Source organism: Hemibagrus wyckioides, linkage group LG13 (genome assembly GCF_019097595.1).
Source record: "Hemibagrus wyckioides isolate EC202008001 linkage group LG13, SWU_Hwy_1.0, whole genome shotgun sequence".
Taxonomy (NCBI): domain Eukaryota; kingdom Metazoa; phylum Chordata; class Actinopteri; order Siluriformes; family Bagridae; genus Hemibagrus; species Hemibagrus wyckioides.
In genome coordinates, this window is record NC_080722.1 from 8,987,339 (window position 1) to 9,003,074 (window position 15,736).

A 15,736-nucleotide genomic window follows, 5' to 3' on the forward strand; every position below is an offset into this window, starting at 1 on the left:
CTCACATCCTGCCTTCTAACAAGGGAGGGGAAAGAAGGAGGGTATATGTATGTGTATGTATATACATTGTACTGGATTATAAGTGACCCAATTCTTTGTAACAGAATTGCTGTACTTTGCTTGTAACATGGTAAAAAAAAGAAAAAAGAAAGAAGGAGGGATCCGGAGAAGACAACACAGAAAGTTGGACAGTAAGTTGAAACAAACAAAAAAAAACCCCACCAGGAACATCTGAAGTGACCGCTGGCGATCTCTCTCTCTCTCTCTGAGACACCACACTGAAAAGTCAACGCAGATTTAAGGCCATATTTTATTATAGGAAAAACAAGCAAGGCTGCTTCATTTGCATGCTGCGCCGTTATCTGCACACAAAGCACGCGCGCGCACACACCCGTCCTTTAATCTCAAAGGTTGTCAGGGAAAGTGTATTTTAACCATGCTTTATTATTATTATTCATTTTTATTTTACGAGGGATGGTAAGAAGTAAGTGGTAAGTTGTGTTTTTGTTTCGTTTGCGAGAAACGGTTGCATATAAATCCCCCACTTCCGGTTGACTGTAATAACTTCCATGTGTGTTTTATTTTAGCTCACGAGAAGAAGTGTTAAGTAGAGTTTTTATTTGGCGACAGTGTTCCATCACAGACGAGTTTATTTAGGTAAAGTTGCATAACCTAGCAAAACCTATATAAAAAAATATAGATGTAGGGGTACACTTAGGTGATGCACAGCAATATAGGCGACAATTATAACTACAGTTCAAACGTAAAAATAACACATTCACCTAATATTACTTTTAATCATTGATGAGCCTTTTTATTTGCCACTTAGTAGTGCATAAAGTTTGCTAGTGATACATGCCACTGCTGAAGGCACAGCTGAGTGAAAATCTATCTATCTATCTATCTATCTATCTATCTATCTATCTATCTATCTATCTATCTATCTATCTATCTATCTATCTGTCTTGTCTCTATCTATCTATCTATCTATCTATGTATCTATCTATCTATGTATCTATCTATCTATCTATCTATCTATCTATCTATCTATCTATCTATCTATGTATCTATGTGTGTCTTTCTGTCTATCTGTCTGTCTGTCAGATAGATAGACTATCTATCTATCTAGCGGGTATAGAATGGGTGGATGGATGGATGGATGGATATCGTTAAAGGACCACAATCAAATGTAAAAATGAATAACTTGGTTAAAAAAAAAAAAAAAAAAAAAAAAAGAATAAGGAAAATAATTACTCATATAACCCTCTGTCCCCAGACCTGATTTGAAGAAACTATTGAGACAACTGAGAGGTACACAAAAGCTTTTTAAATCATATTTTTGCTGTTACAAATGTTCACCGATGAGGTGAAGTGAATAACACTGATTATCTCCTCATCATGGCACCTGTTAGTGGGTGGGATATATTAGGCAGCAAGTGAACATTTTGTCCTCAGAGTTGATGTGTTAGAAGCAGGAAAAATGGACAAGTGCAAGGATTTGAGCGAGTTTGATGAAGGGATGAACTGTGATGGCTAGACGACTGGATCAGAGCATCTCCAAAACTGTAGCTCTTGTGGGGTGTTCCCAGTCTGCAGTGGTCAGTATCTATCAAAAGTGGTCCAAGGAAGGAACAGGGGTGAACCGGTGACAGGGTCATGGGCGGCCAAGGCTCACTGATGCACCCCACGTGCATCAGTGAGCCTTGGCCGCCCATGACCCTGTCATGGAGCGAAGGCTGGCCCGTGTGATCCGATCCAACAGACGAGCTACTGTTGCTCAAACTGCTGAAGAAGTTAATGCTGGTTCTGATAGAAAGGTGTCATAATACACAGTGCATGATGGGTCAGGGCTGTTTTGGTGGCAAAAGGTGGACCAACACTATATTAGGCAGGTGTTCATAATGTTATGCCTGATCAGTGTATTCACACACTATTTTCCCATTTTTTTGTTACATGTTAAACTGTATTCTACTGTGAGGAAAAGTAACTGAAATATATAATGTACTAACTGATATAAAGCAAACCATGAGCATGTATGCATGAGAAGTGAGTACTTGATATGGCTAATTAAATATATTTACTATCTGAAATAAGAAAGTGCCCTACTGAGGGTGTCTTGGGAAACTTTTTACAGTTATTATGATGAACACTGCATTATTCATCAGTATTATATGGTCTTAATATGTTATGGTCTAGTTTAGGGAAATGGAAAAAAAAAGAGCATAAAAGAGTGCTATATCTCCATTTCACTTTTGCTGGTGTGGAATAGCAGACAGACACGTAGCAAGCAGTATTGTAGTGCCTTAGTGAAGAGAAAGCCAAGGGCTCCAGGCGGCCATCAGAAGTTTTCCATGGGGAATAAAGCCAGGATAATGCTCAGGACTGAGCTCACGTTATTGAGCAGCACAAAGCCGTGAGGCAAAGGGAGGTCATGCTAATTAGCATGAATTCCTTAGAGACGGTTATGCTGGGTAGCAAGCACAAACACAACATTGTATGGTTTCTTGAGCACAAGAAGGAAGATGCCAACAGTCATCTTAGGATTTATTGTACAGGTACAGTCAAAGGCTTCACATTTTCAAATCACCATAATTGATCATAACGACGAAAGAACTACACTTGTGATTAAATTATTAGTTAAGCGCTACTAAAAAGGGCACATGTACAGAACCCATAATAACGTTTTAGATACAAGAAATGTCCTTCACTGCCCATAGCACAAAAATAAATTCCAACCAGTGGAAATATAAAATTCATTCACTTGAGGGGGAAAATAATGGTAACTTACCTAAAAGACTTTAGTCATGAATGAAAGTGATAGGGCTTTACCCCCACCACAAATATACCAGATCGGCTTGGCAACATTTTGTAAGTAATACCATTTGTACATAAACAATTTCATAAAACATCTGGGTTTAAAAAAATATCAGTAAATTGAATCAGAACGATATTATCATTTAAGTCACTTCTGTCCTGCAAACTTTCACTGCATGCACCTCCTGTCTGCTTAACAAAAAGGAGATGAGCAGCAAGCTTTCACTGACCTACAGAATGTGATAATGTGTTAGTGTTATTTCATGTCTTCTTTTTCAGACCATTTATAAATACACCCCCCCACACACACACTTTTAACCAATGAGTCATATTTTTTCCACCAGTCATGGTCCATAATTAAACACTGACCAGGACACTGCTGGTTTTGTTTGTATTCAGTTATTTCTGGAGACAGTCCAGAATCCTTTCAGATGGCATGTACCAACTATGCCAACCATGCTGCAACCCAAATGAATACAAAGGCCATGGACATGAATACACAGCTCTCCCCTCCTCTGCTGGTTAAGCTTGATAAAACATTCACTGAACCATTCCTCTATTTGTCCTTCAAGATGAACCTTTAACTAGGGTTCGAATTACATGCTCAGTTAATCTTAAGCAGATAGACACCCACACACACTTTATTTGTATGTGTTTTAGAGAAGGATGGAATGGTACGAATCCATACCCTATAAAAAAACCTACACAACTGAAATAGATCTCAGTGTCTGGGGTTCCTGCTAATGCTACTGAAGTCTGGTTTGCTATAAGGGAATGGAGCTTGTGAACGCTGGAAATGTGATAATGAAGAAATTTATTGTGCTTTATCCTAGGCCTCAGGGGGTACCAAAGTGACATCTTTCACTTAAAATATTATTATAATATCAGAATAATCTGATTTACTCACAGCCATCCAAAAATGGTACAAGTGGACAGTACTATCTACACAACATTCAAAATGGTCAAACATAAGGCCTTTTCATCACATGGAAGGCATAAATGGTTATGACTTGCTTAAATGCATCAGCACTGAGCAAGTCAAGGGCAAGTACTTAAAAAAAAAGAAGTTAAGGTTAAGATAAGATCACAACTAATATTGATATTGAACTGTGACTTGAGCCCAAGTTTCCACCAATAAAAGGCAATTTCCACTTGGTCGTGTTCTACGTGACCTTTTGAGAACAGCAGCTTAAGAGCTGAAACAAAAGGCTATATTTTTCTGCACCACATGTTCTACACCAAAAAGCAGGTGTTCTTCTGAAGACATGGAAAAGATCAACAGGGCTTCAACAACAGAGTGCATTCCATAAAATGCAGCCAATTTAAGAAACCATGTTTCTTGCAATCCCAAGACGGATCTGTCAAGCCCAGTGGTGTAATAAGAGAAGAGAATGCGAAGGGGGGTGCTTTCTGGGGGGAACGGAGCAGGGGAGAAATGAGTGTATGAGCCCCCTAGTCCTTTTTCAATGTATTAATGCGTTTTGTCTCGGGGCTCGGAGGTATACATTACCTGGTGAAGCTATTAGTGTTGAATACACAGAAACCTGCCGCACTGTAGTCCGAGTCTGTCCTTTTAAAAGCTAGCTCTACTTTCCTTAATCTTCTAAAAAAGGTTCTTTGCACTTTGCTTTATCTATCCATCTTTTTTTTCACATCCTAAAGCCTTCTTACTATTACTAACCTTAGAATTCCAAAGATCTACTTTGGGACTTTCTCATATTGTAAACGCTAGTCATATATCCAACGTTCTCCTGTCCTAAAACATACCTACGTGTTCGCTATACGAAAACTTTTCCCTTTTCTTTCTATTTCCATCAACATATCAAGTTTCTCGAATAGTTCTCTGTTGGAAACCTAACTACAACAACTCTGATTAGACCTCTTCGCATTCAGGGCATGACTGGTCATAAGGCCTGCATGTTTCAGTGAATGTGTTGTGATCCCACTACTTAGGATGAGCCCTGGGGAGACCTGAGACAAAAGGCATCTGTATGTGACACAAAGGGGAAGGTGGGTGAGCATTTGCCCTCCCTCTTCCTGTAGAAGCTGAGAGCAGGGCAACAGCTTTGAAACAGCTATCTGTTTATTTCTGTTACTTTCTCATTTCTATGTAATCTCTCTCTTTCACTCTCTTTCTCTCTCTCACTCCCTTTTTCACAGTGTTTTGCTCCAAAGAAAGGACAGCACATTGTGTTAAACATCTAAAAGTGATTATTGTGAAGGCTTATGTAGCCAGTAAGGGCTTTTCCCACCCCCACCCTACTCACATGGAGAAAATGTCTCTGGCAGAAAAATTCCTACCCCCCACACCTCCCATTCTCCTTCCGCCTGCTGCTTTTCCTCTTTCTCCGTTTGTGTGTCAAGAGAAGTTTGTGGTCTAGTCCAAGGCGAGACAAAAGCCTCTTGGCTCTATTCTGTGCTGAGAAGTTTTCTTTTGGTTCAATTTCTGTTGTCAAGGGAAATACAACACTGTCATGACATCTGGGGGTAATGTGGTGGAACCATCTTCTCCTCCCTCCTCCTTATCAATCTCTCCTAGTGATGAAGAAAATGGGAGAAGAATATGAATCATTTCCCTAACAGCTGTTTTCTCTGCTGCTCCAACAGGGCCTCCAGGTGATCTGCTCTCTTCAGTGCAGCCTAGGAAAGAAAGAAGGGAGTGTCAGAGATGTCTGAAATTATAGGCTAAGTTTACATACCCCAAAGGGTAGAATGGGTGTTTTGTTATGTATGTTGTAAGATGGCATCCACACCTCATGCTGCTTTCGCAAGGTGTTCACAGTTTCTTCTTTCTTCAATATAGCTGACTTCACCCTAAAAAGGAAGGTACAAAGCCATGTCACTGCTTATCTACAGTTCAGCATGTGTGGAACATCTGCACATTCATGCAGCAGACATCATGAATAACTGCCGAGTTGGAAAGATTAGTATCTGCTCTGTCTCTTTTCCTTACCGCTGGTGAACCTCGGCCAATTGTTCTTCTTTCTCTCTGCTGAGTCGCTCCACCTCCAGCCTGAGTCTGGCACGTACCTCGGCCAACTCTACCTTCATCCTCTTGTTCTCATCCTCCATTACAACCAGTCTCTCTGCAAACTCCTCTCTGATGACTTCTGCCAGGCTTCGCCTCTCTTCTGACAACTTATCCCGGATCTGCAAAAACACACACACATAAAACTCTCTGGATTTGTGGGTGTGACATAGAAACAAACAGGGAAAGATTTATTCAAAGAGCTGCTTGAGGAATGAGTCAGTCTTGCCCACAACCCTTATAATCCTAGGATAGCTTCTGGGTACCAATTAGGATTACCAGTGAGATCATTTTTTGCTTTGACAGAGAATTGTATCAGCATTCTGCTATGCAGATGTGCAAGTGTGTTGATCCTGGGATTTGTGCTTTAAATTTTCTCCGCTCCTGCGATTGTATATGTATTGCAAATAAAAAAGGAGTGGGACATACCAAGAGATTTGTAATGGTGTATATGTATTATAATTTTTTATTTATTTTTTCAAAATAATAACAACGTTCATCATGGCATTGGTATGACACATTAGGGACCAGGTGACATACTACTGAGATAATAGATATATAGAGAAAATACTTTTTCATTGATGTACTGGACATTTTGAAGGGTTAAAATTCAAAGGGTTTTTGTGTGTGTGTGTGTGTGTGTGTGTGTGCGCGCATTTCTACTATGCAAAATGGTTGCAAGATGTTCTGTGAAGAATGTGTTTGTATGTCTATTACTACTTCTCTACTACTTCTTTTAAAGGAGATTACTTTTATTTATTTTTTTAGTAATTTTATTTTGATTACAAAGCATGAGTTCTGTGCTCATGATAACACTAACCTTTTATGTCAGCAATTTTTTTTACAGCAATTGCAAAATGCTGGCTTACAAAACAAAAACATGCTTTGTTTTATTTGGTCACTGGATATCCTCAAGTAGTGCGAATTTTCATGTAATACAATTGTTGTATTTTTGGTTATATCAGAGTGTTGCTGATACAGACCAGTTGGCATGTTCCATGAGACAAGCATGGGATAATATTTGCAGGCAAAAGCTATTGGACATGTTGCTTTGAAAAGAACGTTGAGCTAGCATGAGTATGTTCGTTCTCAATACTCTGGGTTGCGTGCAGTGTGGACTGTCGATTTAACCTTGCCTCATTTACCTGTGTGACATCAGTGATTTCCTGCTCTCTTTGCGTGAGAAGGGACTGCAAGCGGAGAATCTCTCCTTCCATCTCACTCTGTTTTTTTTTCATCTCCTGATGTTTCTCCAGAGCCACCTGCTCTGAGCGCTCCAGCTCTCGAAGCTCGGCTTCATACTTTTCCCTCACACGCTTTACACTGAACACAAACACAAACATACTGAATGTAAGTGACTGTAAACCAAGGGGAATTCTTCAGGTCTTTTTTAGCGGTTCATTTCGTGCTATTTTTTCGTTTGTATTTGTTATTCTTGTACAGGATAAGTGGTTGTGGGTGCAGTCTGGTGTCATCCCAGCAAGAACACAGCACTTAGCAAACACTTGGCTTTTTCATGCTCACCGGTTTTCAGCAGCTCTCTCGCATTCTTCTCTGGCACTGCTCGTCTCCTCTTCTAGCCTCTGAATTGCCAACTCGATCTCTTTATCACGGCCCCGGCGCACTTCCTCTTTCAGCTCTCGCTCTCTGGTAAGCAGCCACACTTCCTGCAGAAACACAGCTCACTGTGTTATACTTTAAATAAAACAAAAGTAACTTAGTGTAAACATGCATATGTAAATTCTGAATAAAATTTCTGCCTTATAGTGCTCAGGGCGGGGCAGTGGAGTAGAATGTGTTTTATTATTTGCAGGCTTGACATAGTGGTGGTTCTTCCCCTTTTAGAAGGTGGCCATGGGTGAGTCTACTTGGTGAAAAGTGAGGGATTGGTCTCCTGTGGATAGTAGGGTTAATTTCGTGTAATTTGTTGTGGGGGTAGTTGTCCCTTTCCGCTTGCCACTTATTTGTGGTGTAAGAAGTCAGTATAGGTCTGAGATCTGAGGGAGGGATTTACAACTGGCCTACCTCACAAAGTCTAAATTTACACACTTGGGTTGGTAACATAATTTACTCCAACAAAAGTAGGCCAAATGCATGCAGTATTTCTCAACTCTAATGGTGGTTTACAACCTATTAAGATGAAAGAGTGTTTAAGTGTGTCAGTGCTAGGGTTTGAGGCACTATGTCTCAGAGTGCAGAAATGCATTTGTAAACGGCTATTATCTCCATGTCATCACTTGGCAATTTAAGGCCTGTCCATATTTTCGTGTGACCTTCTACTGCAAAGCATTCACAGCAATGCATGCTTACCTTTTTATTGAAAGGGACATGGAATAACTAAAGGGTACTAAAAACATACAGTGGCAATCAAAATTAGAGAACAATTTATAAACAGTCGATTCTGGTCTGAAAAATTGGTAATCATCATCCATCAAAATTTAAAGAAACATCTCCCAATCAGCTTGCAATTTTCGTGCAAGACAATGCCTCCTGTCACACTGCAAAGCAGGTAAAGCAGTTCACTGAAGCTAAGTACATTAAAATAATGAAAGGTTCTGATCAAACCCTGATCGGAAACCTCTGGAAAATTCCACTCCAGTTGAAAAGACTAGAAAAAGAGTGGGCCAAGATCACCCCGGAGCAGAGTGAGAAACTAGTGATGTCCTGCAGCCACAGATATGCTGAAATCATCTACACTTCCTACTAATTTTTGAAAGCTGAAAATATTAGTTGTAATCTTCTTTTGTGCTACAATGGTTACTATTCTCTAATTTTAGGTACTGTGTTTTCCATGGTTCCAGGTTTTTGGTTATTTGCTAGTGGAAAACTGGTATATGCAGCTATATTATATAATTACTATTTTTTTACTATAATTACTATATAATTAGAGGTATATATATATATATATATATATTATATATATATATATATATATATTATATTATATATATATATATATATATATATATATATATATATATATATATATATATATATATATATATATATATATATAAACCTCACTTTATTCCTTTAAATTTTGAGCGATGAAGATGAATATTTCAGTAAAAAATATCTAATGTTTATTAATTATTCTATCATTTTGATTGACACTGTCAAAACAAGGCCATCTTAAGGTCATGATCATGAACACTTTGGGCAGCTGATGCAAGCTATTACACAGATAACACAGATATCCGTAAACAGACATCTACAGTGATGCACTGAAATTTCTGTTCCTATATTCCGTAACACAGCTTGTGGCAAGTCTGATTATCTCTATTTTTCTTCAAACTGTTCCAGATTGTGTTACAGTGTTTCGGTATGCACTTAAGCCATGGATTTAAAACAAATATAAAAATAATTATAATAAAGTAATATTAAAATAAATTCAATTAGAAAATGTGGCAAATAAAACTAGTGCAGAAAAAGTAACGATAAAAAATCTTCGTCAACTCTGGTCTAAACCTTAATTGCTAATATTAAGTAATAATAATTAGGCAACATGGTACAAAAAAGTGTGCCGTATATCAGTAGGGTCGAGAGGTACAGGGGAAATTCCAGCCATGCTGATATTCAATTATTGTAAGTCATTAATGTTTCATTTACATACTCATTGCATTTGAGTGTTTCTCGTTTCATATCCGGGTCACATTGATTATTAATCGAATAAAATGGCAATCCGCTCATTCAAACAAGCAGACTGTAGGTGACGTAGTGTCCTGAAAGAATAGAGCATTGTAGCATACAGACTCACTGACAGCGCCATTGTTCGTGTAGTGTGTTAATGTTCCTAATGATTGGGAATTTTACATATCAAAGACAGATAAATGTATAGATACAATCAGTACGATGCCCCAGTATTGTTATACTAAATATCAGCACTCCTGAAACACTGCTTCTCTATTCAAATTAGTGGACCAGTGTAAGTGCTACTATTTTAGGTGGACAGTCTCCACGTTTTTTAACAAGAACAGAGGTCTGTTTACTGCTTCCTGCTAGACTGCTGGAATGAATGTTGATGCAGTGGGCACCAGCTTTGGCTTTGGAAGATCTTTTGCATACAATTTCTGATGTCTTGTGCAGTAACACTCACACACTCAACTGTAAACAGCTCATAACTCATCTTTTGATTCAATCATTTGTTAATTTTAATAATCAGTGTAGCTCTATTTAAATACTTATGATCAATGTCTTTTACTCTGCTTTTAATTGTTTGTTTTAGGTCTCACAAGCTGCATTGTGGGAACCCGGAAACAGAACATCTGTGCAAACATCCTCTTTTATATATGGAAATGAAACGTTTCACACACACACAAACACACACCTCCTTTTTCATGTAATTTTCTTCCCACGTCTGTTTCTCAATTTCCAGCCGTTCCCGCTGAGCCTTCATTTCCACCTAAAAATAAAAACATCCCCCCCAACACAACACAGGACACGTGTTATTTTGTTACCAGGAATGCACTATGACTAACAAGTCAAAAAAACATTACAGCATTCAGCAAATAATTCTTGAGTTCTGCTTCTGCACATGTGGTATATAACAGAGAACTGGTGTGAAGGTTAGTGAAAGCCGCCATGCCTGCCACTGTTCCTGTTCATTTTTGCCGGACTTGCCAAAAGAAATGCCACGTATGTTATATCTGAATATATTTTGCAATTACTAAATCATGGTTATATAATTGTAAATTATTTATTTATTAAAATGTGGACTTGTCTAAAGTAAAAGTGAACAAGATTTCAACGAGCAGCTAAGGTTATAAGTCTCTGCTGGTCATAAACAGATTTTAAATGAAAGTGTTAGCATGGAGATATATTGCCTTTGCCTCCCACAGAATAACTGGAGGAAGACTGTTACACATAAGTGATTTTTTAGAGGTTCATATATATTTCGATATTTAATTCAATTTTAACTCTCCAATTTTTAGAAAAATACAAGATATTGTCTAGTCACCTGGGCCCATTACTGTAATAAATCATTATGATTTTTTTTTCTTTCATAGACAGTTTGGTTTTGTCTACAAAACAAATCCCAATTAAAGCATATTTTTGTTTCCGACTCCAATGAACACCCAAGATTTCTTAAAATTCGTTTTTCTTTTCCCATTATAGAATGCATAGAAAGTGTCAGATCTAAATTGTGGACATTTTGTATTGTCAAGAACTCCATGTCTGGTCAACAGTAAGAATTTTAGACCTTGATGTTAAGCTGAATGTATAAATAGACATGAATGTAAAAACCTATAGGAGGATTTGAGAAGAAGAATAATTTGTAAAAATGCCCCCCTCACACACACACAGTTGTTTATATTGAATGCATTTTAATAATAACCATCTAAAGAATCTAGATGTGTTTTCATGAAAAGGTTCATGCATAATTTAAATCCTGTGCATGGTTTATTTAGATGACGGGAAAAAGTTAAACAATAAAAGGGTACAAATATATAAAGCAGTTTTGCATAAGCATTGTGTGTTCTTGACTCAGATCCAGTAACATTTAATGGTCTCTCTAAGCTTCTGGACCATTTGCATTATGCCCATCTATGACTTACAGATAATGGCTTTGATTTTTGATATATCTGCCCTTTCCAGACAAAATGGAAGGGTGCAACTCAATCCAGCTACACTTATTAAGCTCTCAGGTTCGCTATGTAATGAAAGGGCCGAGTACAGCACTTGATACAGCTGTAGTATGCAGCATGTAGTGTAGAGTATGAATCATCTTGCAAGGTTGACTTCTGCAGCACAAGGTGTAATTATGCACAATTTTTTTAAATAGCTTTCCGAATAAACCAGGTTTCGTCTAAAATTGTGCTTTCAGGTTTTTACCTGGTGCCGTCTCTCCTGCTCCTCTCTGCTCTTCTCCATCTCTTCCCTTAAAGTACGATTAGCCAGAGAGCTGTTGTTCTCCAACTGAGTCTTCAACTCCTCCAACTCAGCTTGCTGCCTGCAACACACACACACACAGGTGAGCTTAAACATGCCTCAGCCAATAGTATAGTGACAAATATACATAAAGTTCACCTGATTATTTAATTTTTTACTATGGATTAACTTTTAATGCAAAACCAAAACTGAAAGAACCCTGACCTTGCTGCTTGTTGAGCAAGACGCTCTTTCTCATCAGCGACTTCCTTGTAGAGTCGTCTCCTCTGCTGCTGTAATGCATTCTCTTCTTCTTGTAGCTGCTTCTCAAACCTAACACACACACAGTTTCACAGTCACACAAAGCCCAATCCTGTACATTATGATTATGAAGAAGCATTTTCAGGATGCATACCTTACAAATGACATGATACAGAATTGAAATCCTAGAGCAACTGACCTATCAACCTATCAACTGATAATAGAAGTTTAAGGTATTTATTCTGGTAAGCTTTAATAATGGGTTGAATCCTGACTGAAGAGAAACAGTTAAAAGTTGATGCTAATAAGGGGCAGTGTTTTGTGAGGGCCAGTGTGTGTACAGCAGACATTATGCGCTGTGTACCTTTGCTTGGCGAGCTCCCTCTCACGCTGGCACTGTTCGTCTCTCTCTCTCTCCAGCTGCTCTCGGAGCTCCTCGATCTGTCGGACATAGCGCTGTGCTGCTCTCTCATCTGCTTGCAGCAATTCGGCCTCGTGCAGCACCTTCAGCTTCTTCAGCTCCTGCTTGTGCTTGGAGATCAGCTTTTGGATCTCTGGCTCCAGGCCTGAACATGCATATGGGAAAATACATTATACAAATTGTCCGGTCAAAAGATCTTGGTTGTGAGTTAGGCCTGAAGACACATACACGAGTATGTTATAAAAAGTGTCATAGCATCAGATCTTTGAAATAAGGTAGAAATTAGTTAATCTACTAGTTTGACTGCAAGTAACAGTTATATAGTTTTACAAGTTATTTACTGCCATGGTGTAACGTCCTTTCAGATCACCACACACTAATTTTTTTCTCCCCATGTACTTTACTCACTCTGTCTGGATCTGGATCATCACTGACCATTTTTACCTGATATCTTATTATGCATGTCAAATGATAGCTGCAAATTTTACATGGCAGTTTGGATGGCTGACAGATAACCGCAAGGCCACAAACCTTATTACCCGATTGTCACTCAGGACCTAGTAGTGTGTGTGTGTGCCTTTTTACTTCTTTGACAGCTCAGTTGAATGAAGACTGGAAGAAGAGCTGGCAGACAAATTGGTTTACACCAGCTCACCTTTGACAGTGATTTCCTTGATCTTCTTGGTCTTCTCATCAATCCACTTCTCTCGCCTGATCTTTTCTGTGGCACTCATTAATTCTTTAAGTTTTTTAATTTCCTGAGGTTGGGGAGAAAGAGGGATGGAGAGAACAAAAGGGAAAAAGAAATGAAAATCAAAATGCCTCACAGTGTCTAATTAAAGGGTACGAAAAATAAAAACGGATGCATTTGGGTCTCTGTAAAACACCATGCGGCTTTGACCTTCAGGACACACACTCTCAAAATTAGCAAATTGTGGAATGAATAATACTTTACTAAAGTATATATGGCCAGAGGTATGTGAACACCTGTCCATGCTTCTCTTCACTGGAACTAAGGGGCTCAAACATGTTCTAGCATGACAGTAGCCCAGTAGCACTTTTGCACAAAGTGAGATAAGGACATGGATGTAGTGATAGAGCATGAGTGTCTTGCTCCACTGCACAACTTTAGGGATGAACTGGAACTCTGGCTGCACTCCAGGCCTTCTCACTAAACGTCAGTGTCTGACCTCATTAACGCTCTTGTGGCTGAATGAGTCCGAAACAGAACGTTCACAATGCAGATATGGGTGTAACGGTCAGCTGTGCACATACCTTTGGTCATATAGTATATAAATTGAATGCGATATTTAAAGAAAAAAATAAGCAAAAAAGATGATTAGCTCAGATGTCAGCACAATGTAATTCACTCTTCAGTGTAATGCAATATTATGTTCTGAAGACTTTCCAGTAATAAATAATTAATTAAACTCTTTAGGTTTCACCATATCAACTTTGCATCAGTTTTCTCATCCGTTTATTAGTAGCCTTAGATTAGGCGAAGCGTCCACCTCGAGTTACCATAGAAAAAATAAACTATTAGAATAAGTTCACTTTCTTGCAACCTGGTGCTACTGTCATATTATAGAAAATTAAATCATCACCTTCTGACCAGTCAGACTGGAAAAATCATGTGTTTTTCCAGGATTTTATTTTGCTGACTCATGTTCGAGACTAGTGATGGCAGTCTGTTTACTTCCGATGAATAAATCCATGCAGTTAACATGCAGTGTTAGATCTGTGAAATGGGGCATGTGCTCGATTCATCATACAAACTCACACTGTTTTCCAACACTCTATATTTAGTTTCCCAGAAGAAAAAACTAAAACGCTAGTAGGAAGAAAACGTTCAGTAACATCCTGCAGAGATGTGACCAGTGGGATGGCCATGACTCAGCGGAAAAGTGTCCTAATGGTTTGATGTGTTGTCAGAGGTGCCTGCAAATCTACTCTGACATCTTCCATTTTATTTTTATAATTTTTTTTTATATTTTTATATTCTATTTTAAAAGCTAAAAAAGTGTAGATACACAGATGGTGAATGATCTAACAGTTAATGGCCCTGGCCACAATAAACATTTCATATAACAGTCTGCTTTATTATAGGGTGTGTCTGTTACTGTTCTACAAGTCTATATATCTGACTTTATTACAGGCTTCTCACAGCAGGGTGTAATGATGTATAAGTGGATCCAGTAACTGTTTGCACTTGTTTTGTTAACTATTAACAGTGAATAGTACACTTTATTATGCACGTTTAAGACGTTCAAGCGATGGCGAAAGCTTGACATGTGAAAGAAAGCAATGGGATGATGAAAATGCGGAGGTTAGAAATGGAAACACAAGCATTACCTCACACAAGGGACCCAGAATTTGCCACACCTACAGCCAGAGGAACAAAAATAAGCAGAGGGCCAGAGAAAATGCAGACAAGGTAAGAAAGAGAGAACAGTTAAGGAAAGCAAAAGCAATGTTGCAGTCAAGCACATGCATCCCACATACACACACACATCTCTACATGAAAAGTTTAGTGTAAGAGAAATAAACTGAAGAGGTTACTGTTAAAGACATACAGTGACTGCAAAATGTATACTTGTTAAAAAATAACTAAGCTCTAAAGAGCTGAAAACTGAGTCAAATCAACCCAGTAGTCTTGAAAATAGCATACATGTAGAGCAAGCAAGTAAATAAGCCCCTAGTGTCACATAATGCTAATGCAGGAAGAACTTAAAGCACTAACAAACACAAGGGGTTTCATTTAGTTAAAGTGTCTGAGACATAGGTGTCCACTCTTTTCTGTAAGGGGACATACACTATATTGCCAAAAGTATTCGCTCACCCATCCAAATAATCAGAATCAGGTGTTCCAATCACTTCCATGGCCACAGGTGTATAAAATCAAGCACCTAGGCATGCAGACTAGAAAGAATGGGTCGCTCTCAGGAGCTCAGTGAATTCCAGTGTGGAACTGTGATAGGATGCCACCTGTGCAACAAATCCAGTCGTGAAATTTCCTCGCTCCTAAATATTCCACAGTCAACTGTCAGCTGTATTATAAGAACGTGGAAGTGTTTGGGAACGACAGCAACTCAGCCACGAAGTGGTAGGCCACGTAAACTGACGGAGCGGGGTCAGCGGATGCTGAGGCGCATAGTGCGAAGAGGTCGCCAACTTTCTGCAGAGTCAATCGCTACAGACCTCCAAACTTCATGTGGCCTTCAGATTAGCTCAAGAACAGTGCGCAGAGAGCTTCATGGAATGGGTTTCCATGGCCGAGCAGCTGCATCCAAGCCATACATCACCAAGTGCAATGCAAAGCGTCGGATGCAGTGGTGTAAAGCTCT

The 15,736-nt window shown here is 38.8% G+C and overlaps 1 protein-coding gene and 2 long non-coding RNA genes across 6 annotated transcripts in view; 2 read left to right on the plus strand and 1 right to left on the minus strand.

The window, feature by feature from the left end:
• Positions 1-12,522, plus strand: LOC131363456 (uncharacterized). The gene is made up of 3 exons (XR_009206327.1): positions 1-191; positions 11,667-11,813; positions 12,392-12,522. It is a non-coding gene; the product is annotated as an uncharacterized LOC131363456 (long non-coding RNA).
• LOC131363458 (uncharacterized) lies at positions 202-11,635 on the plus strand. Its single transcript, XR_009206329.1, has 3 exons — positions 202-491; positions 1,277-1,311; positions 10,068-11,635. It is a non-coding gene; the product is annotated as an uncharacterized LOC131363458 (long non-coding RNA).
• The window catches only part of cep131 (centrosomal protein 131), a 25,673-nt gene continuing 12,430 nt past the window's right edge, over positions 2,494-15,736 (minus strand). Inside the window, exons 17-27 of one of the 4 annotated variants that reach the window (XM_058405986.1) lie at positions 14,745-14,774; positions 13,048-13,150; positions 12,336-12,537; positions 11,936-12,043; positions 11,675-11,792; positions 10,170-10,244; positions 7,367-7,509; positions 6,988-7,165; positions 5,768-5,964; positions 5,568-5,628; positions 2,494-5,454 (exon numbers count right to left, since the gene is read on the minus strand). In XM_058405986.1, the coding sequence (XP_058261969.1) occupies positions 5,383-5,454; positions 5,568-5,628; positions 5,768-5,964; positions 6,988-7,165; positions 7,367-7,509; positions 10,170-10,244; positions 11,675-11,792; positions 11,936-12,043; positions 12,336-12,537; positions 13,048-13,150; positions 14,745-14,774 (1,287 nt within the window). In that variant the 3' untranslated portion in view covers positions 2,494-5,382. The remainder of the gene's footprint in view (positions 5,455-5,567; positions 5,629-5,767; positions 5,965-6,987; positions 7,166-7,366; positions 7,510-10,169; positions 10,245-11,674; positions 11,793-11,935; positions 12,044-12,335; positions 12,538-13,047; positions 13,151-14,744; positions 14,775-15,736) is intronic. The other 3 variants (XM_058405985.1, XM_058405988.1, XM_058405987.1) reach the window with 3 other exon arrangements.